The following is a 26,662-nucleotide window of genomic DNA, read 5'->3' as shown; positions in this document are numbered from 1 at the left end:
TTAATTGAATCTAAATAAAAACACTTGATATCATGCTTGAAAACAAAGAAAAGTAATTATGCTCGATAATAACGCTTGCAAATAAAAGCAAAAGCCACAGTAAACCGGCCATCCCACGGTAACTGGCTCCGCTGGCTTATATACAGCACTTCAACATAGTATACAAGCATAGTTCCGCATCGATACGAAGCCCTGATTCATTTTCGATTTTTGTTCCAGTTTCGGAGCACTGTGCGTCGCGGCGAAAAATAGGCGATCCGCTCGGAACAATTGCGGCTAGGCGGCCGGCCCTCGTTATAATCTCGTAAATGGATGATTTCGCCGATAGTGTATCATCGGAATCATTCGCGCTAATTAGCCGAGCAGCGGAGACGGATGGCCCAAGGCCCTGCCGGCCGCTAACTCTGCCGCGAGAAACGGTTGCGCATCGGATAATTAAACCGGGTCAGAATGAATTCCGTGAAAAAACTGCACTCCGTTAATTAATCCCTCTCTCGTTAATGGCCGCGACGGCTCAAAGGCGTCGGGTATCGTCGAATCCTTCGGCCGCCCGGAAATATTAACCGGCGAACTGTAGGCGCAATTAGGTTATTTGAATAATACACGCTGTCCTAGAAAAGCCGTCCGCCTCCCTCCCCCCTCCTTTCTAAGGAGGCTGCAATAATATTTTCCAGAGAAAGCAGCATCGTCGCTTCGTGCAGTCACGACGGATGAACCGGTGCACACTGCGTCGAGTTAGGGGAAATTCGGGAACAAGAACCAAATTCTACGATTTCACGGTTTATTCGTGCGTGTTTTAGAAGATTCGAGCAATATCGATGTCTTTGCGTGAATGAACAGCCAATAAAAACGTGTTTAGTAGTGGATCTCTCTCTCTCTCTCTCTCTCTCTCTCTCTCTCTCTCTACCGGGAGCCCTAAACGCAAAAAATAATCTATACCGTCTAGATCAATTTGAAAAAGCCTCTACCATAATCTCCCTAAATCATTTCCAATGAAAATTATTTTTTCATTAGTCAAAGCGAATTTTCCACCTTAACATGTAAATTATTTGTTATATTATTATTTATATTAGTTTATATTATTATATATATATATATATATATATATATATATATATATATATATATATTATATTATTATATATTTATATAATATATATAATAATAATATATATAATATAATATATAATATATTATATATATTATTATATATTATATTAGTTTATATTATTATTATTAGTTTTGTATATTTTAACAAATCTACATACCCATATTATGTGGACAACAATATTAAGAAATTGAATATTTAATATTTAGAAAAGTGGAAAGTATACTCAATTTTAATCTAATTAACTAAATTCACCTTTTGTTTTTAATTTCGTGGCGTAGCATTTACTAGAAAATCTTGCAGTTCTTGGAATGTGGTCCAGCGTTCTGCTCGATTTCATTCGCCTTCGACTTAAATTTCTCACAGTAAAGATCGCGATATTTCTTGTACAATTTATACATTAATCAACGTATCTGCACTTTATATTATTAAATATAATCGTTGCGTACGTCATAACTTCTACTCGATTTTTCCAATCTCCATCAATTTTGAAAATAGCAACGGTTCAAAGTCGCTCGACCTTTGTCCGTGTCGGTGCCCGTTTCGACGCCGTAAAAAAAAAAGAATATAACATCCAAAAAGATCGCAAACGAACGAAAGAATTTTGTACGAACGCCGACCGTTCCGCGACCGTGCCTGCAAAACGTCAAAGCGATCGGACGATTGGTTGTCTTTTGAAAAATCAATGTTTCGAGTGGTCGCGTCCGCGACGGTCGGACGGCCGCGCCAAAAATACCGTCGCGCGAAAAGATTCTGACGACGCCGGCGGGGACAATCGCGGAAATGTTAAAAGGACGAGACGCCCGCGCGTGTGTCGGATCGCCCGGAATCGGGAATAAGGAATTGACGCGCCCGGACACCTGAAACATTCATCTTGTAGCCGGCCGGCGCCGCGGCGAGTCCCGATGAAAAGGTCAGACAGCGCGAGTCCGGATAAAAGAAACTGAATAATGTAGAGTCTGGTTGGCACCGGCCCTGCCGCAGCCTGACCTTAACCCTTTGATCAAACATATTTCGAGTGGCCTCTGCTCCGGTGAACCGTTCGCCGTGCATCATTTCGCTCCGTTCTCCGGTCTTAAAGCGGAGCTGGTCGTCCGATCCTAGCCTAATTAAATTGTCGCTCTATTCGTCGAGTTGTGGGTCAGTCATTTCGCTGTTCTTATTCGATACGGAGACGTTTTAAGAAAGAAGATGAGATTTGGAGATATCCTACTCTGTTTCATGCTGAATAGTATTATCTGGATAATGCAATACTGACGTAATCTTTAAATACATTTATGAGGCGAAAGCATTGATCATCGTATCCCACTGTTCCATTTCTACGTTCTTTGCGTGTATGTAGGGAAATATTGCAATATTTAAATATCTATATTTATATGGATTTCTTTTTATTCTATTTATTTATATATTTATTTTCTTTTATTTTTATTCTGTTCGTTTATATTTATATTTATTTTATTCTTATTCTATTCGTTTATATTTATATTTATTTTATTCTTATTCTATTCGTTTATATTTATATTTATTTTATTTGTATTATATTTATTTATATATTTATATTCATTTTATTTTTATTCTATTCACTTATATTTATATTTATTTTATTTTTATTCTATTTATTTATATTTATATTTATTTTATTTTTATTCTATTTATTTTATTTTCATTCTATTTACTTAGATTTATTTCATTTTTATTCTATTTATTTATATTTACATTTATTTTATTTTCATTCTATTTACTTATATTTATATTTATTTTATTTTCATTCGATTCACTTATATTTAGATTTATTTTATTTTCATTCTATTTACTTACATTTATATTTATTTTTTATTTTCACTCTATTCACTTATATTTAGATCTATTTTATTTTCATTCTATTTACTTATATTTACATTTATTTTACTTTTTATTATATTCATTTATATCTATATTTACTTTATATTTTTCGATATTGGGAAAATAAAACTTTGAATACGTTTTTCCTCAAACCTCATTATTCAGAGATATCTCGACATTGAATTCGAGCGGCGATTTGTCAGCGAAAGGATTGCACAGAGAGCCGTCCCGTGAAGAGAGCAACGGGGAATGATTTTTGGGGTTTATCGGTTTCCAGGTGATCCGGCAATTCCCCGGAATATATCCAGCCGGCAATTTGTCTCGCGTAATTACACGTCACCGACAAAAGACGTTACCCGGTTCAACCCTTTCCACGATTCTAATGACGTTAGCGCAACGACGCGGCGTTACGCCGACGGAGCTGTCGGCGTCGCGGGCGACGCGTCTCGAACCTAATAATCCGGGGATGCACTTACGAGGAATTATGCCGCGAACTACTGTCGGCTGTTGTTCGTTTGCTAATTCATCCGCGATACTTTCAACAGCAGAAATTCGAAGGAAACGCGCCCGTCCGACATGCCGACGACGGTTTCGTACGGTCGCGGTGGTGCGAGTCAAGCGCGGCGACGACAGCTCGAGAATATTCGATATTGTTCAATTCCACGGTTATCGAGGAATGTTTGTACGCGGGCGTGCATCCGCGGATTGTAAAAAGTATGAAACGGGAGACAGGAAGTTCGCGGGGACCACAAGGAGACCGAAAGTTTCCGTGGTACGAGTCAAGCATGCCGACGACTCTGGTCGCAGAGATTCAATTTTGTTCAATCCCGTAGTTGCCGGCGAATATTTCTACACGGTTTCCTTTACACAACTCGAGAACTGAACAACTTAAGAGGAGAAGTTCACGGCGAGAAAGAAATTAGGGGCTTCGGTGGTACGAGAGCCAAGAGTGTCGCCGACGGCTCGAAAATATTCGATCTTCCTCAACCGAGACGTGGTTTATGGAAAATTGTATTCCTTTTATCTCGGAGATTGTCAACACCGAAGGGGTGAAATCGTCCCTCGAAATTTGGCAGGGACACGGAAACGTTTCTCAAGATAGCCTTTGGTCGAAGACACATTAATTCTCTTTTAAATTGCGTGGCTTTCGTTCGATCTTTCTTCGAAAATTTCTCTTATTTATCGCTAACCAATTTTAGTATAAACGGAACAAAAAATATTTGTTTTACTATCTCAGATAGGACAAAGACGTCTGGTGTGGGATATTCGAGAAGTCTTAAAGACGTTCCGACCTAAAATGGACGTCTTTAAGACGTCCAGTACTTATTGAGATGTAATTCAACATACTCCAACATAATCCAACATAATCCATCTGTCGTAATTAGACTGCAGATTTGTTTTTTTCTCATAATGTTGTTTTCACAAAGTGAGGTTAGGTTTGCTTATGCGGTTTAATACAAGAGGACACTGAAATTCATAGAACTCAACATAATCCAACATAATTCATCTGTCGTAATTAGACTGCAGATTTGTTCTTTTTTCTCATAATGTCGTTTTCACAAAGTGTGGTTAGGTTTGCTTACGCGGTTTAATACAAGAGGGCACTGAAATTCATAAAACTCAACATAGTCTAACATAATCAATCTGTCATAATTAGACTGCAGGTTTGTTTTTTTTCTCATAATGTTGTTTTCACAAAGTGAGGTTAGGTTTGCTTATGCGGTTTAATACAAGAGGACACTGAAATTCATAGAACTCAACATAGTCCAACATAATCAATCTGTCATAATTAGACTGCAGATTTGTTTTTTTTCTCATAATGTGTCCTAAAATCTGACTTTATTTTTAGGTTTATTTTAAATATGTAAAAATATGCATGACTAGTGTTTTTTATCGATCTCTTAGAACTAAATATAAACATACGTAAATCATATTAATAATTAATTTATACGAAAATCTCCAGCGCTCATTTCTTCCCATTTCTGACAAGACATGCTTTCTTAGACTCGTCAGAACTGCTGTAGCATCAATCGAAAAATATTTACTCTGTTTTAACGCATGAAAAATGCGATACTTCTCTCCAGATTTTACATGTTGGCAGGTAGATCTAATAAAAATATATATTTATATATATATATATATAAAAAAGTCATTAATTTATATACAAAAGTTTTCTATTTTGCAACACGTTTTTAATACGAGGGCGCAGAAATTGGGGCATCCGCCCTACTTCCTACAAGAAAATCCCTAGGACGAAAGGACTAAAACATTTGAGTAGCGCGAACCAAGCATTTCGCAGCGCCAGTGGAAATCTGGATTGAAATCAATCCGAGAGGGAGCTACAAGATCGCGAGCTAATGAAAATAGTACATTAATCGTGGGAACACGGCGTCGCGTTCGCACGACTCTCAGCCATTTCTATCCGAGTAGATTTAATTCAATTTGGGAACCGTTCCGCGATTTTTCCAGGCGATTTCGCTTTGTTATAGATTCCGGAATGAAAAACGCGAGCCGATGATAAAGCTGGGGAGTGTAACGAGTAGAACGGGCCGTGCATTTCGACGAGCTCCCGATAAAAGCCGGGCTCTCCCATTGTATTTCTATTCTCCGCGTCGCTTTTCTTCTCTTAATTGTTATTGTGCTACTTCACCGAGCGAAACGAATCAACAGTCGCGATCACGGAGAGGGAGAGAGAACGAGAGGGAGAGAGAGAGAGAGAAAGAGAAAGCGAGAGAGAGAAAGGGAGCGAGGGAAAAAAAGAGCGAGGAAGCGAGAGAAGGAGAGAGAGAGAGAGAGAGAGAGAGAGCGAGAGAGCGCGCGGAAAGGGCATGAGAGAGAGAGTGAGTGAGAGCGCGAGTGCGCGAGAAAGCGAGAGAGTACGAGAGTGCGAGAGAAAGAGAGCGAGAGAGAGCGAGGCAGCGAGAGAGCGAGAGAATGAGAGAGCGAGAGAGCGAGAGAGAGCAAAAGAGTGCCTGAGTGCGAGAGTGTGAGAGAGAGAGAGAGAGAAAGCGGGAGAGTGAGAGAGAGAGCGAGAGAGCAAAATAAAGAGTGAAAGAGCGAGAGAGAGAGAGCGAGAGAAAGCAGGAGAGCGAGAGAGTAAGAGAGAGTGAGAGAGTGAGAGAGAGCGAGAGAGAGCCAGAGAGAGCGAAAGAAGGCGAGAGAGTGATCCACAGCCCTCGGCTCCCTGCGTTGTATTTTTTTCGAATTTGGTCGGTGCTCGCGTGACCGATGTCCTTGTTCCGGCGTTAATTAGCGGCCGGGTCTTAATAAAAATCTGCGCGGCGAACCACTCGGCTAGAACTGTTAATAACGCGGTGGCGTGCCCTCCGATCGACCGGCTAACGACTGCGAACTTTACGCTTCGCGCGATGTAAATCCGTTTCGTGTAACACGATCGGAGATACGGCGATTTCCCTCCTCTGTGCTCCCTTTTTTTCCCTCCTCCGTCCCGAACAAAAACTAACGTCGAGCTATTGCCGGCAACAGCGGGAATCGGTTTGCGTTTAATTGCTGCAAAAACCGCTCGTTAAGACCGGCCGAGCGTAAACCGTCTAATTCGCCGTCTCGCAACGGGAAAAAGCTGTTTTTCCGCTCCGGGCTAATTTTTGTCCACATTGATTCTCCCGGCTTTCCCGCATTTTCACGCTTCCCTGCATAATTGTCACTCACCTTTCACCTCGCATTCCGATTGTCCGCGAAAAAACGAGTTCAACGATGTGTCGCACGACGGGGTCGAACGAAAGTCAATGGTCGGCCGGATGTACAGGGTGTTTGGATAATTACAGGAGAATCTTTCGTTATTCGACGATGAACTTCGTTGATTTTCTTAAATATTCCCATAAAATGGATAAAATAAAGTAGATAAAATAAAGTAAAGAAAGTAAAATAAGTAAAAAATACATAAAAACACAAAACAAAAAAAGACAGAAATAAAATCAAAAAATGAAATCAAATTTTGTGTTAGTTACTAAAATAGATTACCGTGGATAGGAAGCTTGGTGCCAAGAAACGTTGTACACGCAATCTTTACTTAGTTTCCGACGAACGCGCGCGTCCCCTTCCGTTGCAGTATTCTCGAAACACCCTGTATAACGCTGACTCTCGACCTCTTCGGTCGAAGGCGGTCACGCGACGGTTCATTGGACTCGTCTCTTCGCGGGCAATAAGGATCCGACAAGAAAAAAGAGGCGTTGCTATAACAAAATAATTTCTCCCTGGAAAAAAGTGGGTCCCGAGGAACGGAATATTTATTCTCCCGCGAGGACCTTTGCAGCCCGGCAAAGTGGCCACTTCATCTGGGGTGGGGGGAGAGAACAGAGGTACCAACGAGACTCGGTACACAATTAATTAAACCCCGCGGCGATTAAATAAGAAGCCCCCTTAAATTAAGTGGAATCTCTAGGGGCGATAAATTTTTTGCTAAATCAGGCCGGATGTCGCAACAGGGTCCGTGGCTATCCGAACACAGTGCGGCGCCGGCTCGATCGCATAAATCACAGGGGAAACGAGTTTATAAAAATGCGCGAGGGGCGGCGGCGGCGGCGGAAAATCGAGTAATTTGTCAATGAAAACTCGGCTCGGGGGCCATTAGACACGATGAGGATATTTCGGGGGGCGGGATGGGGGGTGTCGGGAAAAAAGCGGCCATTGTTGAACGGGCGATTGTTTATCGATCGCTCGGGGGGAAGGGGGCACACGACGGTTCGAGACAGTTCTTTTTCGCCCGTCTGTTTTTCATCGCCGGTATTTATCAATCACGCCGGCACGATAAAATTCGGTTACGTGCCAGACACACCGTTGGATTATGGTTAAACAATCGGAATGTTGACGCCGTTACGTCGGACGCCGGATACCGGATCGTGCCGCTCGAATTTCGGAGCGGCGCGACCACTGGCGAAAAAATACGAACTTCTCGAAATAACGAATCAAATTTTATTCGACGGTGTCGAATAAAATATTCAATCGAATAAAAATTCATTCGAATGAAAGGTCTGTTCGAAACGAATTTTATTCGACGCCGTCGTGTAAATATATTCAATCGAATAAAAGCTTATCTAGATAGAAATTTAACCGAATGAAATTCTACTCGAATACAGAATTATACATAGAATAATTAATAACTAATAGATAGAATAACTTATAACGAATAAAAAAATAATTGGAATAAATAGATATAGAATAATTTGTGACGAATAAAAAATTATTCGAATAAATAGAACAATTTATGAGGAATGAAAAATTATTCGAATAAATAAATGCAACAATTTATGACGAAGAAAAAATTATTCGATTAAATAGATAGAATAATTTGCGACAAATAAAAAATTATTCGAATAAATAGAACAATTTATGAGGAATGAAAAATTATTCGAATATAAATAGAACAATTTATGAGGAATGAAAAATTATTCGAATAAATAGAACAATTTATGAGGAATAAAAAATTACTCAAATATAAATAGAACAATTTATGAGGAATAAAAAATTATTCGAATAAATAGAACAATTTATGAGAAATAAAAGATTATTCGAATAAATAGAATAATTATACAACGAATAATGAATTATTCGGATAGAATATTCGACTGAAAGGAATTCATTCGGATGGCGATCTCACCCAAATAGTTACTTTCAACAATCCAAATAATAGCCGACTGACTCAGCTTCTTGTCGCGGTGTCGGTATTTTTCCGGTGTCCTTGGCCAGAGCTCGTAAGACCTTGAAAAAGGTCCTCGATCATCGTTGAACATTATTCACGAAGTCGTGGCACGCGAGTTTATCGCCGTATTACCGCGGAATTCGGCGCTAGACGACGGCCAGCGCGGAACTTTCAGTGGTACGAGTCAACCGTTTCCGCGCCGGCACAGAACTTCGAGTCGATTTAATTGGCCGAATTATCGCCGGTCGTTCGCGGTATTATTTCGGTGCGACACACAGCGCGCGGAAACGCGAAGCCGGAAGTTCGCGGGGCGAAGATAACGTATCCGGGCGCCGGCAGTGGTGCGAGTCGACCGCTTCTGCGGCCGGCGAGAAAATTAATTTAATTTATTTTCTAGATGATCTGAGATTAAGTCCCTGTTAATTCCGACTCTGTGTGCGAGGACGAAAATGGAAACACGAAGCACTGCCGGCGGCGGCGGTGGAAAAAGGCCAACTACTACTACGCTGCGTCGGTCGATGCCAGGAGCACGAGTCAACCACTTCGTCGGCAGCTGGGGAAAATTCGATTCTGAACGATTCTGAAGCGTTTCTGCGAGTCCGCGGCACACAATTCCGTCGCGAAGAGGCGAACGTAACGGCGGAACTTCGCGCGGAGCCGGGTTATTAAAATCGCGGAGTGGTTCTGGGTCAGAAATTACCACTCCGACGGAGTCGCATCCTTTTTTTTCAAACTAGCCAAATGTTGTCTCTTTCAGTCCCCCAACGTTGTTGTTTGCCGGTGTAGCTCCCGTTTGTGCGCGCGGCGGAGCTCATTAAACAAATGGAGAACCAAATTACTGCGTGGAAACGAGGAATTTCAGTGGTACGAGTCAACCACATCGGAGACCATTAGAGGAATTTCAATTTAAAAATAGTTTCGGACCATTTCGCCGGACCAACCGTATCGTCTGCATCGAAATGCATTAGCAAAGGATCGTGTGACGCGCGGTCGTCAAAATTAAAAGCCTCGCTGTATAATTAAAGCGAGGCTTAAGGCTTTCGATATTACACCAACGCCGATCGCGCGTTTTTTCCAGGAGCGATAAAACGGCAACGAAACGTCGCAGATCGATCCTTTTGGTCTCATTCGAAAGCGAAGACTATTATCTTGGCCAGAGTAGCAGTGTCAATTCAACAACGCGTTTCGTAAACTTTGCGGAAACTCGCGAATTCGAAGAACGATTAAAAATGTTACGATCTTTACTTTCCTGTCTATGCTTCGGTGCAACATTTTTTTCGGCAATTGTTACTTAGCAGCCCTGAAAGCAGAGGTTTCGACCTTTGAAATAAGCCTAAGTTGATCATCCTGCGATCTTTAATCGCGCGGCCACAGATATTCGAATTTACGCGAACTTTCGTTCGAGATTCAATGTCAGTAATTGTGCCACAGTAAAAGTGCTGTAAATCCGCAGAAAAAAATCGCCGATCAATATGTTTAGCGTCAGTGGAAAGCAGAGAGTTTAATCTTGATCAGGATAATAGTCTCGGTTCAGTAGAAAATTGTTTAAACATTGCAGAGCAGTTTGAGTTTGAAAAGTCGTAGATACATTGCGGATCTTTGTGCAAAATAAATATTGTCTTTATCGATTGCAATAAACAAGAGCCTAGTGAGACACTTTCTTTTCTTTCTCAATCATTTTGATAAGTTGAAAATAACACACAAATTTCCTACAAATATTCTTTCGTATCTATGCGATTCAAAAGCGTCACAGGTGTAACAATTTCTACAATAATTCGCGTCCTCTCTTCGCTGTTCGAATACGAAATAAATTGTTCCGATCTCGCGCGTTTGTTGCAGACATACCTGCGGCGGTCGGCGCGTTAATCTGAACACCGATCGCGCGCTTTTCGCCGAATGAGCGATAAAACGTCGCCGAAAAATCGTCGAAGCCCGGCGATCCGGCGAACGCCGGCCCATAAATAAACGAGGCAAGCGAACGCGCGCGCGCTCGGAAACGAAGGGGATTTCAGTAGTACAAGTCAATCATTTCGGCGTGCGCCGAGCATAAACTGAATTCGCCTGTATTTCCGCGCTTTCTCCGCGGCCGTTTCATACTAATTACCGTTTGATACACACGCCCGGCAAGGGGAAAATACACTGCTCGATGTTACTGAAAACGATAACCGGGAGCAGGACGAGGGGGGGAACCGTGAGGCGGGGGGACAGCAGGTAGGAGCGGGTTTCATCGAACGTGACGCATTGCGCGGCCCAGTCAGCCCTAATTACTCGGCGCGGATACACTTTCCTCGCCCCCGTAATTCCGTTTCGGTTAATGCCGGCTGCGCAAAGGGCGTCGCATTATTCGGTTAATAGCGGCAGTGCCGGAATTTATGCGCGTATTATAATCCCTACAGCTTGTTGATGTAATTATCGGCGGCGCGGGCCGTCGTTTGACCTCGTTAACGCGTCGCCCCCGTTGCCAAGGAGTTCGCCCGCCGGATGCACCGTGAAATTCCACGGTTCAAGCTCCAATCGGTTCGGTCCGGCCCGGCCCGACACCGGCTCGGCTCGGCTCGGAAAATCGCGCCAGACGAAAAAAGGGCAAACAAAATCGCTCGCTCGCGCCGCTCGAACCAATCCGTTTAGCGCGCAATCGCCCGGAAAAATAAGCAAACGCTTCCTCCGACGTATCCGCGGTCCGTTACAGGCTTTATTTGTTGCTCCGAGCAATAAATTTTCAATCCCCCTGTTTGCTTGTTTGCCGGCCGGTTTTGTCTCCCGTATTTGCGTCAACTTTGCACGGATACGATCGGACCCCGGCGCCATCGCGACGTTCAAGACCCGTTCGCGATAATTGCTCATGGGGGAACGACGATTCCGAAAAATCGATTCCCTTTTTTTCTGTTCCTTTTTTTCGATTTTATCCGAGTTTAAACGACGTTTCGAACGTTTCGGCGACCGATGGAACTAGTTTGAAAAATCGTGCTTCGACGGAGAGAAAAGTTGTCTTTCGAGCACGTTCGTTTGCTTTCCATCGTCGCGAAGTCGCTGGAAATTGTGCATCCGATTTACCTTAAATCTTACAGAGATATCTTGCACAGATATGGCAATTGTTTAATTTTTCGGAAGCATTTAAAGTCGATTTTCCTGCAGAAAAGCAGCCGCTTCTTCTTCTAACCGCAGCCGTTTCTGTGATTATTATAGATCAATTTACAGCGATTTCTCCCCGGAAATGGCAAATTTCGATAACATTTTCAGCAGGCATATAAATTACCGAGATCTCCCGAGAGACGGTTCTTAAATTTTCGTTACAGGCTCGGATAAAAAGGGTTAAAAAGCGAGAGTATTTTTACTTTGTTCGTCTCATTCCAAGTGATAACAAAATTTAGAAAAAGCATCTTGATCATTGTCTAGTAGACTAGTCCCGATAATGATAGCGGGAGTCCCTCAGTCTAGTTTCAAAAAATACATCTATTAGAATTTATCAGAATCTTACACCGCGCCGTCAGTTGTGTCGGAGGAGCATCGGCGATCTTCTTCGAATTTCCCGCCTTTTCCGAGCCGCGGGGCTGGTTTTAATGGATCGCGTGAACCGAGCCGGGGTCAAGGACGCCTGCTTTCCATTTCCAGCCCCGAATTTCCGTACTCGGGAGTCCGCGTTCCGCGATTTTTCGGCGTTTCGACGAGAGGACATTAGGCGTGTCAGCCTCACCTCCGCGGATCTATTAAAATTCTGAGGCGAACGCGGCCGCCGCCGGAAGCTAGTTAAGCGTCGGGAAGAGCTGCGGTGAAATTTGAATCCAGGTCACTGGATTTTCCAAAGTTTCTTCGACCGACAAACTTCCCGAAGAAACCAAATTGCACGGGAGTCACGTTGCGCGCCCCGCGGTCCCGACACCGCCCGACCAGCGCCTCCGCCGTCGGAGATCAATCATTAAACGAATCTCGGGGCTCTGGCAGCCACGACAGCCTCGAATATCGCGGTGTACATTGCGCGGAAAATGTGCACGAAATTTCGGAACGAAACGGTGAACGCTGAACGTAAACCATCGTCGGCCGAATCGCCGCGGCGGTTCGGCTGTTCGTATTCCGCGACCGTTGCTTCAACTGGAACTTTTCTAGTCGCAGCAAATATTTTTCCGGGATCGATGACGAAGAGGATCGGAAGCGCAAACTTCAGGCTTTAAAATGAGCCTGTGTTTGTCGTCCTGCGATTTTTTCTCGCGAAGTTACAACGGGTTTAAATGTTCATGCTTTTCTAGCGTAGTTACAACTATTACTAATGAGCATCGCAGGCGTCTCACTCGAGACGTGATACAACGGTGACAAAAAATCGCTGATTAGATCTTTTGGTCTCGTTGGAAAGCGGAGAGTTTGCTCTTGATGATAGGTATACTTTCATTTCGGAGAAAAATTTCGTGATCATCGCGGAAACGTGCGAATTTGAAAAATGATTAAAAATGACAATTTTTACTTTTCCGTGTGTGCTTCGATGGATACATTTTTTCATCAGAAATGACATAAGCGGAGGTGAAAGTAGAAGGTTCAGTCTTTAAAACGAGCCTAAGTTTGCCATCCTGGGATTTTTTCTCGCGAAGTTACAGCAGCTTGAATTTCCACAATAATTTGGTAACTGCGGCGACGATGGCGCATGGTTTGTCAAAGTGCCATAAGTCGGCAAGGAGAAATCGCAGGTCGATTTCTTTGCTGTCATTTGAAAGCGGAAACTATGATTTAGAGCGGAGTAATATTAAAAAAAAATGTAAACATGATTAATAGCATTTCGAAGATCTCGGTAGAGTCAACGTGCAAGTTGAAAATTCGATCCAAATCGATTTCGTCCATCGAGTACCCTAACGCCTGCTTATGGTTACGATAACAAAAAATGATTTGCGCCGAACTTTCAGAATAATAAATTCCGGCTACCTTTTTCCCCCGTAACGCGATAACGCTTTCACAGCCGCGAAACAAATTATTCACTCGATACCGCGCGGGCTCTGTGCAAATTGTAAAATTCCAGTGTCGAAGCAAAGGCAACATTTTATTTCGTGCTCTCGAAATTTACTTGAAAACAATAGCGGCGCTCGTTCCGCGGATTGAGTCAATTAACGGTACAGCAAACGGCAAGAACATAAAGGTTACACTCCGATCGACGAGCAATTAAAAACGAATTGCGGGGAAAAAAACCGAAAGTGCGCATGGACGTACTGGCAAACGAGAAAGAGAGAGAGAGAGAGAGAGAGAGAGAAAGAGTGAAAAAGAAAGCAGAGCCGAACAAAACAAAAAATATTGAAATAAATAAAGTGAAACGCGCGCGGCTGACCGGCGCGATGCACAGTGGGCTGGAAACGCGTTTATCGTGATCGAAATGGAATTCTTGAAGTGTCACATTTTCGAAATAACCATCGATAAATCCGTGCGCGTTTCATCTTCCAGAATATTTTAGCCACTTTAAATAATTAATAATTATTTCGGCGATTCTGCCGACGAAATTCAGACTTTTATAGTGAAACTAATTTATTCGACTATTCTATCATGGAGCATGTGAAAAAAAGTTCTTCCAAGTTGACCATGATATATTCTCCACCATTATATAAATGAAAAAAAATTGTTGATACCACGTAAGACACGTATTTCATACTGAACAGCTTTTTTGCATAAACATTTTTTTTGCGTAGCCTCCACCGTACCATTTTAATAACTATACAAAATCGACGATCGTTCGAATAATTCTTAGCTTTATTCGCATTAATTCTTTGAGAAATTTTTGAAAAATCCTTCTTCTAGGTCTATTAGTCTTTTTGTTGTTCCTGGCGAAACGGCACTTTGTTTAATGTCATTTCTCTAAATTGAGCGACTAGGTGACGTTTAAAAGTGCATTTGGGTCAGAATGACCCGGCAACCGCAATCCGAATGTTAATATTTAAAGCATCGAAGCATGCCGAAATTTTTAGTGAGACGATGTATTTCGGGGAATTTGATAAATTGAAAATTGTAGAAAACTACATCTATTATATTATTATTATATTATATTATATTTATTATATTATTATTATAATATTATATCATTATTATATTATATAATATATATAATAATATAATAATAATAATTATTATTATATATATAATATAATAACAGTATAATAATAATAATAATAATAATAATAATAATAATAATAATATAATTCTATAATTCTGCATGAACTCTACATGAAAAAGTATTACACTAAATAGGATCTAAAATAAATGGTTACTGCAATATTAACAAAATAAGTTTTATTTTAAACGATGTTCGAACTGCTGCCCGTTACATTCAATACAGTTGCGTACTTTTGTTATTAAAAATCGAAAAACATTTTCAAGTGTTTTTGTTGTTATTGCACCAACGACGGTGGAAGACATGGAACAACGTATTAGTCATGCATGTGCTGCAATAACAGCAGAAACACTTAAAAATTCTTCTCGTTCTTTAATAACAAGATTACGCAACTGTATTAAATATAACGATATAACTGTATTAAATATAAATAAACTTATTTCGTTAATATCTCAGTAACTATTTATTTTAGTCCCTATTTAGTGTTAATACTTTTTCATGTAGAATTCAACGCTTTATCCGAATTCGGCAAGAAATATTAACTATTCCATTTAAAAAATTGAAGGTGATCTTCGTATCTTGATACAAAAAAAAGCAAAATAATATAAAACTGATTACAGTACTACATGTCCTCCTCGAAACCATGCAACTTCTGTCTGAAACATTTTTTCGAACAACAAATATTTTACGAGTTATTTGAAGTCGTCGCGTTGCGAAACTCATCATGTATAAATATATATACTATTATATTTACATTATATTTAATTATTTTTATTTATTCATTTCATTTATTTATTATTACATTTATATACACATACAGTGAAATTATTTCGCCCCGAAAGAAGGGTTTGCGGTGCGCCGCGCGACTCCGCGGCCGATATTCGATTCGGTTTGGAGTTTCTCGCGGTTCCGAACAGAGACTTCCGGAGCCGGAAGTGCGCTGAATTATTGAGGAGGCCGGAACCGGATCGAAAGGGAGCGTTCTCCTCCGCGGGAATTGAATCAGTTCACGGGCGATGTCCACCTTGGGCATGATTTATGCATGAGCGTGCCGCGTTTTGACACGGGACTAAATCGGCGCGAAACAATCCGTAGCCGCGGCGTGGCTGCGAGGGTGGAAGGGAGGAGGGGGGGAGTCGTAAAAATCGCCGGAGATCCGCTGTCGGCCCTGGGCGAAGACGGAGGACACCCGGATGCACCGATCCGGAATTACAGAAGCACCCAATTGTCAGCCGCATTGCGAATTTACACAGGTGTCACGGGCAAGATGTCATATCGAGCAGGACACACTGAATAGGCCAAATTGCTGACGCGGGCTACATGTGCACTGCGCCGCGCTGATGCAACGTAACCCCGAGCCACGGTATTATTCTTAGCCTCCCGGGTCAGCCGTGAAACCCGACCGAACCGAAATAACCCGACCCTCCCACGCGATTCTGCTCCCTACTGCCCCACAGTGGACCGTCTGCCGACGTCCGCGGGTCCTGCGTATTATATTTTCGATGAAGGAGTCGGAATGCGGCGAATTCGAGCTTTAAAATAAGCACAGGTCGATTGTCGCGGGATCCTTATTCGCGAAGTTATAACAGTTGAAATGTTGATGCTATTTTGCTTCAGCTACGTCTATCGTACTGACGATGACGTTCGTCTCTCGCTTAGGACGCGATAAAATGGTAACGGAACATCGCGGATGAACTTTTTTGGTCTCGTTGGAAAGCGGAGAGTTTCATCTTGACGATAATAATAGTGCCAATGCGGAGAAAAAATTGTTATACAGTGCAGAAAAGTTCGAATTTGGAATATTATAGAAAATTATAGTGTCTGGTTATCTGTCAGTGCTCTGTCGCAAACATTTTTCTGATAGAAACAAATTAGCAGGGCTAAAAGCAGAGTGTTCGCCCTTTAAAATGAGCTTAAATTGATCATCGTGCGAATTTTTTTCGCGAAGTTACAATAACTTAAATGTTGACGCTGTTTTGCTCTAGATTGCATGGGTACTACCATAATAACGATGGCATACGTCCCACTCAGGACGCGATAAAATGGTAAAGGAAAATCGCGGATGAACTTTTTTGGTCTCGTTGGAAAGCGGAGAGTTTCATCTTGACGATAATAATAGTGCCAATGCGGAGAAAAAATTGTTGTACAGTGCAGAAGAGTTCGAATTTGGAACATCATAGGAAATTATGGTGTCTGGTTATCTGTCAGTGCTCTGTCGCAAACATTTTTTTTGATAAAAATAAATTAGCACAACTAAAAGTAGAATGTTTGCCCTTTAAAATGAGCCTAAACTGATCATTGTGCGAATTTTTTTCGCGAAGTTACAATAGCTCAAATATTGACGCTGTTTTGCTCTAGATTGCATGGGTACTACTGTAATAACGATAGCATACGTCCCACTCAGGACGCGATAAAATGGTAAAGGAAAATCGCGGATGAACTTTTTTGATCTCGTTGGAAAGCGGAGAGTTTGATCTTGACGAAAATAATAGTGCCAATGCGGAGAAAAAATTGTTGTACAGTGCAGAAGAGTTCGAATTTGGAACATCATAGAAAATTATGGTGTCTGATTTTCTGTCCGTGTTCTGTCGCAAACATTTTTCCTGATAAAAATAAATTAACACAACTAAAAGTAGAATGTTCGCCCTTTAAAAGGAGCCTAAACTGATCACCCTGCGATTTTTCTATGCGAAGTCACAGTAATTCAAACATCCCCAATTTTTCATCCAAGATTCAATCTCGATGACTGTAATGACGATGGCTGATGTTTCGCGCAAAGTATCATAAATCGGCAAGAAAAAAATCGCAGATCATCTCTCTCGGTGTCGTTCAAAAGCGGAGACTTTCCCCTTGACCGTCGCATCGGCGTGAACCGGTAAAAAAAATGTTTTCGACGTTACGTAGTAGTCCAAGAATTTGATGAACGATACTTCCGATACAGAACTTGTGAAATTATTACGTCGTGATTGTTCGCTACGGCCTCGTTCTTTGAGAGACCTCGACGGATGGGTAAAATCATTAAAAGAATTAAGAGATCGTCGTCGGCCGTGAACGATTTTATCGGGCTGACCCGGCTGGCCCGGCTGACTCTGCGGCGTGACCCGGCTGCGAATCTCCGCGATTCCAATCTCCGCGAATAGTTGCGTGCCTATCTCTTTGTTTGGAATTGTCTGGCGAAGCGACGGAGAGCCCGTTGCCGAGGCGAGCAGTTATCGAGTGATTCGCGGCTCTACGTGTTCCCGTAACGTTTATCGGGAAAGTCGATTGTCCCCGGCATATCGGTTGTCGCGAATCAATTGGCCCGCGAGACGCCCTCGACCGAACGGCGTTCCCGCGCGATCGCCGAAAAATCTTCGCGGTTGCCCGAACGCGGCGATTTCCCACGGGTCGGCGACGGCAGGATACATCGGGACAATTTTTCAGACGATGCTACGCGGAAAGAAATGCCCCGGGGAAATGTACCCCGCCGACTATTAGTCATCTTCGATGCGAGACTCGATGGAAATTTGTCAGACTTAACGGTGGACCGCTTGCAACCGAGGATATACCTCGCCCCCTTTCTTCCCCGACCGAGAAAACGCTTCAACTTTTACTGCCCTAGATTAGGTTCTACAGCTCGGTATAAATTAGGATTTATTTGTCAGGATATTCCGAGGTTTTCTTCCCATTTTACTGCCTCGCGGATGGAGTCCGGATTCGAACTCTGTTAGATCTAGTTCGAACCTTATTTCACGAAATTCGAGGACCACGAGAGAGCCACGTAACAGCAGACCGGCCAGACTTCTCGATTCCCGCTGGCCCTAACCAATTACGTTCTCCACTGTATTTCACCGTGGAGATAAATACAGCGGAGGCGATAAAGTGATCGCGATGAATTTTATGCGCGTATCGTGTATCCGTTGCTTATTCCTTCAGTCAACTGTTTTTCGAATAGCGATACGTTTTTCGAAATTATTAATATGGTGATTGATTTTTCTACGGAGCCCGATGAATCGATCGTAAAGCACGATCTTCCAGCTTTAATTTGAGACCTTGGAAGTTCAAAAATTCCCACGGGAAAACGGTCAGGATTTAATTCGTATCTACTGTATGTCATGGAACTATGTTTTTCGATACTGTGGACGAGTTTTTTAAGTTATTGATACGATGTCGAAATATTTTACGAAACTTTATCAATCTGTCATGAAGTACGATCTTCGGGCTTTCATTTGCGATGTCAAAAGTTTGAAAATTTCCATGGGAAAGCAACGAAGAATCATTTTTAAGCGACTGTGATTGTGACAAAATTGAAGGATCACACATGTGTCCCTATCAGAATTAAGTATTATTCGGATTGATTCGATTAAATATGTTTCTTTATTCGAATAATTCGAGTAATTCGATTAATTCGATTAATTCCAAGAATTCGAAGAAGTCAAGGAATTCAAAGAGTTCGAAGAAATCAAAGAATTCGAAGACGTTAATGAATTCAAAGAATTCGATGAGATCAAAGAATTCAAAGAATTCGAAGAAGTCAAAGAATTCAAAGAATTCAAAGAATTCGAAGAAGTCAAAGAATTCAAAGAAGTCAAAGAATTTAAAGAATTCGAAGAAGTCAAAGAATTCGAATAATTCGAGTACATCATTCGAATAATTCGGGTGCATAATTTGAGTAATTCGAGTAATTCGAATAATTCAAGTAATTCGAATAATTCGAGTAATTCGAGTAATTCGAGTAATTCGAGTAATTCGAGTAATTCGAGTAATTCGAGTAATTCGAATAATTCGAGTAATTCGAATAATTCGAGTGATTCACATAAGATTGCATCCGAATAAATATCTCCCTAGATAAATTTGTATTCGTCTGTATATTAATACGACAGTGCCGAATCAAATTTTCTTCATTAACGTTTATTTTTATCCGACATTCGAATAAAAGTTTGCCCAACACTGTTCCTCGTTCGAGTCTTTCGTCCGCTGCTGTATCCGCCCCGAGGTCTATCACCATTTCAGAAAACTTCGGCTAATTTAATTCTGGATCTGTGATCACACGGATCCGAACGATCGCTAATAACAAGGGCGAACGTTCGACAGCACTCGGGGGAGAGAAAAAGCTGTATTTGGGCCGCCGTAGAGGTACGGCATTCCCTCGAACTGCTTAATTACCACGGCTCGGCCGACCGAGAATCGACTATTAATGGCTCGGCTCTGCCTCCGAGCACGAAAACGATCGAGATCTCGTGTTTCCGGCTGATCGGCGCAGTTCTCTTATCGAGGCCCGGTGACTTACGTAAGCATCCAAACACGTTTTTCAATCTGCCCGCGAGTTATCGCCGGCGAGATACGCCCCGGAGAGAATCAGCGTTCTAATTAATCGCGCGATCTCAGACTCGGGACTTTCTCGTGCCACGAGAAATTACAAGCGTCGGGGGCTGAGCTCCGTCTACGAGCACCATCTGTTAACTTCGCAAACTCGCCAGCCCTCGCGGACTCGGAAGCAGAAATTACAAATTACAATTTTTGCTGGATCTTAATCTGAAATTTCGCCGGTTCCCGAAGCCGTTTCGAATCTTTCAGAGATGCGTTCGAAATGCTTCTCGAAGGCCGACGAATCGGCTGTACTTTTCGCCGGAAGGCTGGCCACAATTCGTACATTTATACGATTCGGATGAAGAGATTCGAAGAATTTCAGAGCCCGCGCGTGTTATTCTCGACTCGCTGAAATTAATAGAAATAGAAGGAAATTTCTAAATGACAAACTTTTGTTGCAGTCGACGAAGACGATTTTTATTTTCCATAAAGATTCGCAGTCTTCTAAGGACAATTAGTATTAACTGTATCACACGCAGTATCAGTTCGGTCCCAAGCTTTCTGGACACCCAGTATACGACGAAAATAACAATAATAACTTCATTTATCACCGGGATAAACCCTTAGTTACAGTGAGAGGGATAGGGGAGGGAGAGAGAGAGACAGAGAGAAAGGGAGAAAAAGAGAAACAGGAAGAGAGAGAGAAAGAGAGAAAGATAGAGAGAGGGGGAGAAAGAGTAATAATACGGTGGTAGTCACGCAAGGGCGGACGAAATAGAAAAACGCGAAACTGAAAAAGAAAAAAAACCAAAAGAAAAATTTAGGACAAAAAGACAAAAGAAATAGAAATCAGACTACAAACAAAAACAAACAAAAATACAATATTAGCATAAATCTGCCGCGTTCATCGAAATACTACAGTAAACTCTCCCTAATTGACGCTCAGCTTGTACACAAAAAATGTACAATTTACACCTCGTTTTTATAACTGTTGACAACCGGCAACTGCAAAAGCGAGCCGCAAGGCTCGATTAATCGTGCCCCCTCTTCCCAAATTGTCCATCTTTCCTTCCAAGCTGAGCGTCAATTAGGGAGGAATTCGCAGTACCTTCGCGACGGTTCGCTGGAAATGAAAAATCTCGTAGCAACTAATTCCGCGGCGAATCCTCCGAATGTTCGTTGCCCCGAGTATACCCCGCGATTTCCCGGATTCCCAAACGCAGTGGAACTACCGGTTCCCGACTAATTAGTCACGTTCCCGGCGAATCGAGCCGAGACAACTGTCGCCGGAAGTTGTCGAACTCGCGCGGAACTGAAAGACGCCGCGTCGCGCCTCGCCGAGTCGCGGTGTCCTTTACAGGTGAAGTGTCGATCGAACCGCGTCCCCGAGGCCGTCCCTCGCAAAGGTTAATTAGCCGGAGTGGGTAAAGACTCCTGAGCGGCAGCCTGAGCAAAATAATTCCCGGCCCCGCGGTAAAACGCGTCCGTCCGTCCGTCGGCCCGTTCGCCCGCGACACAGCTTTTCATTAACGAGAAAGGTGGATCGCCAATAATGAATAGGTTTTCCGCGTTATCTAACGAGTCTATGGGACCATTGTTCCCGATTCGCGCCGACAGCCGTTCAACCAGACCAGGATTTACGTAACCGGCCCAGGATAAGCATCGTTCGCACCCTTAAAACCGAGCCACGCGATGAACCAACAATACCAGCCTAATCATTTCCCAGAAATTCGACACCGTGCCCACGCAAACGGAAAATTGTTCGACCCGCGCGCCCCGTGGGAATCCGTTCGCTTTATTGCGATTGAATTAATCCGCCGGAGGTGTACGCTTCGAGATAGGGTAATTTTGGTTCGACCAGATTTTCGGGAACATTTGATACAATCGGAGAATCCCAGCTCCTTGCTCGGAGAAAAAAAGGACGGGATTTTATAGAAAATCTGCGAAGTACGATGAAGTCTTCTTGCCGTGGGATTTTTGAGACTTTATCGAGCTTGGATTGAAGCTGGGATATTTTTGGTTGGGAAAGATTTTTGCGGAACTCTTCGGAAAATCGAGAAATCTCGATGAATGAAATTAAGATTTGAATGAAACTGGCGCGATTTTAACGAAGGCTTTCAAAAAATGATGCACTCGCTTTCCGTGGCCGTTGTTCAATTTTATTCGGCTCGAATTAAAGCTGAAAGTGTGCGCTTTAAGATGTACTACAGTAGATTGCTAAAGAATCGCGGTATCGTTTCGGAAAATTGAGTAATCTCGACCGTTGATCCGATCGATAATAACTTAATGCCAGAGGCAAGCTTCAAATCGATTTTCTGTTCTTTTCCCGGAAAATCTTTTCAACGTAATTTAATGTTCGTCGAAGCTGAAAATGTCCACTTTAAGACAGGTTACATCAGATTAAGAAAATAATCGCGATATCATTTCGAAAGATTTTAAAATGTCGACGGAAATTTCGTAGCGAAGAAGCCTCGATTCCGTGGGAAAGCTTCAAATCGATTTTAAGCTGCACTCTCGCGGAACATTCTTGACGGAACTTAGTTTGAATTAAAGCTGGAAGTATCTACTTTAAGATAGTGCCACTTCGATCTAATAAAAATTGCGACATCGTTTCGTAAAGTCAATCTCGATCGAAAGTCTCGATCGAAGAGAAACGATCGAATCTCAATGGCCGTCTACGAATTGATTTGAAATTATTTTCGCGTCGGACTTTCTCAGCGTAACTTAGCCTAAATTGAAGCTAGAAGCGTCCCCTTTAAAACGAGGTAGATCATATTAGAAAATAACCTCGATATCGTTTCAGAAAATCGATGGACCCAGATCAATAATGGATCCAGGCGAACTGACCAGATTACAACGGGCAGCCTCGAATCGATTTTCGAACACGTTCCCGCAGAAGCCCTCGAACTTTCGACGTCTGGAATTGAAGCTAAACGACTACTGTTTCAACGGCTCGTAAACGAATCCACGATCCCGCTGGTCGAATAAAGATACCGCTCGGTAAAAGTTCATTGAAGCTCTGGAATCGAAGCGCGGCACAAACATCCCGGCCGACCGCAGTGCGTTTGCCCCACAGTGCCACCCCGAAACAACATTATTCCGTTTCGTTAACGCGGGGATAGCCACGCGCATATCATTTACGTCGCATGAAGGCTCGTCCAACGAACAACGGTCACTTTGACCCTCGGACCGTTTCCCGATCATGCAATCGACGATGTTTACGGCGATTCTCAGACTGCGGATTATTTGTGGAAAAAAATTGTCAACCAAAATTCTCGAAGCAACAGAACGTAATTCAGATGAAATGTCCTCAATAATTCAATGATTATTCAATAATTATTCAATTTTTATTTTGAATATTATTTCAATTATTCAATATTTATTGAATATTATTTCAGTTATTCAATATTTATTGAATATTATTTCAATTATTCAATATTTATTGAATATTATTTCAATTATTCAATTTTTATTTTGAATATTATTTCAATTATTCAATATTTATTGAATATTATTTCAATTATTCAATATTTATTGAATATTATTTCAATTATTCAATAAATTTGATAAGTTGCTCGTAATTTAACGGTGAAATTACCGAGCCCTAAACGTGACTGAAGTATATTGTTTAATAACAACGGCAAGATAGAATTTATTTGAACTTCCTACGAATTTTTATTGTAATATATGCTCGAACGAAACAGTTCGTACAAAAATTTCCGACAGAAATATTTTTATAACATCGGGAATTGTAAAAGAAAAAATCGCAAACCAGCCATTTCGACTGGTTTCGCAGTTCCAGTGTTAAAAATATTCTCAAATTCTTCTCACGTTTTCACAATTTTCTTTCCGAATCTATTTCTTCTCCATCAGAAATGCATAAAATCCGCAGTTCGCTCGCCTTTCGTTGTTCCAAGTGTAACAGCCATTTATTTAAACAAATTTCCGGAACTTGACTAATCGGTTGACGATTCGAGTACACTGGGTCAAAACGGACCGGTCACCGCAGGCCAAAGGTTGCTCGCTGCTGTCAACGACAGCAACGAAATCGCCTTCACCGGACTTTCCGGAGCCTTCAGCGACGTACACCCCGCTCAAAAAGTATTAGGACACCTGCTGAATTGGTATAAACATTTCATTGAATTTAAGCGACGTTTCATGTTCAGCGTGAAGTCTTACGACATCGTCGAAATTAGTCGAAAAAGTCCTCAGAAAACACGGTGGCTGTATCGCCTAGAAGAAACTCTAATTTTCCTTTATAAAATTAACGTTATTCCTCTCGCAATGTAAAAGATACATAAACGAGCTCGTTACAGTTTAATACAATCAACTTTGAAGCAAATTAAAGAAACCGTCACCAACCGGTTCCCATTTACATGATTTCCTGCGAGTGTCCCGGCACTTTTGGAGGTGATTGTACGCCGGACCGGCGGTCACCGGTGACCGCCGCGATAAGAACCGTCGCGTCGGGTCGCGCGCCTCGACCCGCCATACTCCCCGGCGGGTGGCCCGTTCGCGCAAAGAATCGTGCTGGCTCACCCTCGTTCTTGTTGTTCCCGATGAGTATCTCGGTGTCCTTGAAGTCGGCTTCCTGGAGCAGCTGCAGCGGGTCCTTGGGCAGGAAGATGCCGTCGATGGTGGGCGCGGACGGGAACCCGAGTATGCCCCAGTAGCTGTTCCACTGTTGTACAGAGATGGCCCTGGCGTCCGCGGACCTCATGCAGGCCATCACCCTCGCCGGATTCTCCTGTAGCATGGTGGAGTTGCAGCCGCAATCGTCGACGAGCACCCTGGCGACCTCGTTCGCCTTCTCGCCGGTCATGTAGCTCCAGGGCGCGTTCAAGGTGCCGCTCTGCAAAATCCCGCGGCGGACCAGGCCGCGGGTGACCGGGGAGATCAGGTGAAGGGAGACGGAGCTGCCGCCGGCGGACTCGCCGAAGATGGTGATCAGGTCAGGGTCGCCGCCGAACGCCGCGGCGTTGTCCCTGAGCCACCTGAGCGCCAGTGCCTGGTCCCACAGGCCCATGTTCCCCGGCGCCTCCTCGCTGTTGGCGAAATGCTGGTTCAGATAGAGGAACCCGAACGCGCCGACCCTGTACTGCATCGAGGCGATGATCACGTTGCTGGTGGCTGCCATGATGTCCGCGTCGTAGACGTCCAGGGTCGCGGTGCCCGTCATGAATCCACCGCCGTAGATCCACACCAGTAGCGGGACGCCGTTTCTGTCGCCGTTGTTGGGCGGCTCGGAGCCCTTGTGCCTCAGCCGCAGCTTCTGCGGCACCCAGATGTTCAGGTAGAGACAATCCTCCGAGATGTTGGTGTTCGGGTTCCACATCTCCTCGCCGGGGAACCCGGGGAAGTACTCGTACCTCTCCTGGATGCAGCTGTTCGGCAACACCGTCGCGTTCAGCACGCCGTGCCACGGCTCGATCGGCAAAGGCTTCCGGAACCGCAGCGGCCCTATGGGAGGCTTGGCGAACGGGATCCCGTAGAAGATGTGCACCTCCCTGTCCAGCACCGTTCGCGAGAAGCCTCGCACCAGCCCGCTGGTCGTCTCCACCACCAGCGGATCGTTGTGCACGTTCCCGTTCCTCTGCTGGGCGACGTTCGCCCTCGCCGAGCCCAGCAGGGCCAGCAGGATCAGCGCGGGCAGCCTCTCGGTCATCGCGTGCCCCTGGGAGCAGCCCTCGGAGCTGACAGACTCAACAAGTTAGCGGGGAACCGGCTTCCGCGCGGACTCCCTTCCTCCGTCTACCTCTCGGCGCCCGTCGCTTTCTCTCTTCCTCTCTCTCTTTCTCTATATCTCTTCCTCTCTCTCTCTCTCTCTCTCTCTCTCTCTCTCTCTCTCTCTCTTTCTCTATCTTTCTTCTGCTGCGGCTGCACACCTGGGGTCTCTTCCGATTCACCGTGACCTTCCGGGGCACACGCACCAACTAGCACACGCACGCACGCGCCCTCGATCACCCTTTTCTCCACCCTCTTCACGCCCCTCGGACCGGCTCTCTCTCTCTCTCTCGTTTTCTCCCCCTCTCTCTTTCTATTTTTCTCTGCTCTTTCGTTGCGCCGTACCTAGCGGAGAATCACGGGTAAACAACTTTCGATGATGCAGAGGTTCGTCACGGAGATGTTTAGGCTATCTCGTCGGGCAAAGATCACGCGAGACTGGGCACTCGGTTTGGTATCGCGCGGCGGCCGGCGAGCCGCGTTGCACGGGGTCGACTGATCGAGGAGAGGTGGCACGAAGTAGAGGTGCGCGCTGATGGCTCGCCAGCGATGCTGCTGGCAACAGTGGTGGTGGTGCTGGTGGTGGTGGTAGTGGTGGTGGTGGCGACGGCGGCGGTGGTGGTGGTAGTGCTGGTGGAGAGAGAGTGTCGGCGGCGCACGCCTCGTGCCCCGTATCCACCGATGCCCATTCAATTCCCTTTGTTGCGAGTGTTCGAGGAACTCCGCCGAGACCCGGGGAAAGATTCGAGCCTCGTCTGAAACTATTCGGAAGACATCCCCGCCCGCTACTCATTTAACTTTCCGCCGGTGCTTCCGGCGGTCCAAGTTTTTTGATTGGGAGGGGCGAGGGACGTTGATCTACGAGAGTGCCGAAGCGCTACTGTCCCCCCCTCTCTCTTCCTCTTTCTCGATCCCTCCTCTAGCCCCCCCCCCCACTTCGCCGTTTTCTTCGAAACGGAAC

At 43.8% G+C, this 26,662-nt stretch overlaps 1 protein-coding gene across 1 annotated transcript in view; it reads right to left on the bottom strand.

Moving 5' to 3' along the window:
* The window catches only part of AChE-2 (acetylcholinesterase 2), a 183,404-nt gene extending 157,158 nt beyond the window's left edge, over nucleotides 1-26,246 (bottom strand). The window contains exon 1 of the mRNA XM_033471499.2: nucleotides 24,517-26,246. Within this exon, the coding sequence (XP_033327390.1) occupies nucleotides 24,517-25,642 (1,126 nt within the window). The 5' untranslated portion in view covers nucleotides 25,643-26,246. The remainder of the gene's footprint in view (nucleotides 1-24,516) is intronic.
* Nucleotides 26,247-26,662: the final 416 nt, after the last annotated feature.

The sequence above is a fragment of the Megalopta genalis genome, chromosome 5 (assembly GCF_051020955.1).
Source record: "Megalopta genalis isolate 19385.01 chromosome 5, iyMegGena1_principal, whole genome shotgun sequence".
Lineage (NCBI taxonomy): Eukaryota > Metazoa > Arthropoda > Insecta > Hymenoptera > Halictidae > Megalopta > Megalopta genalis.
Note: the sequence above shows the minus strand (reverse complement) of the source record. Positions and strands in the feature narration are given on the sequence as shown.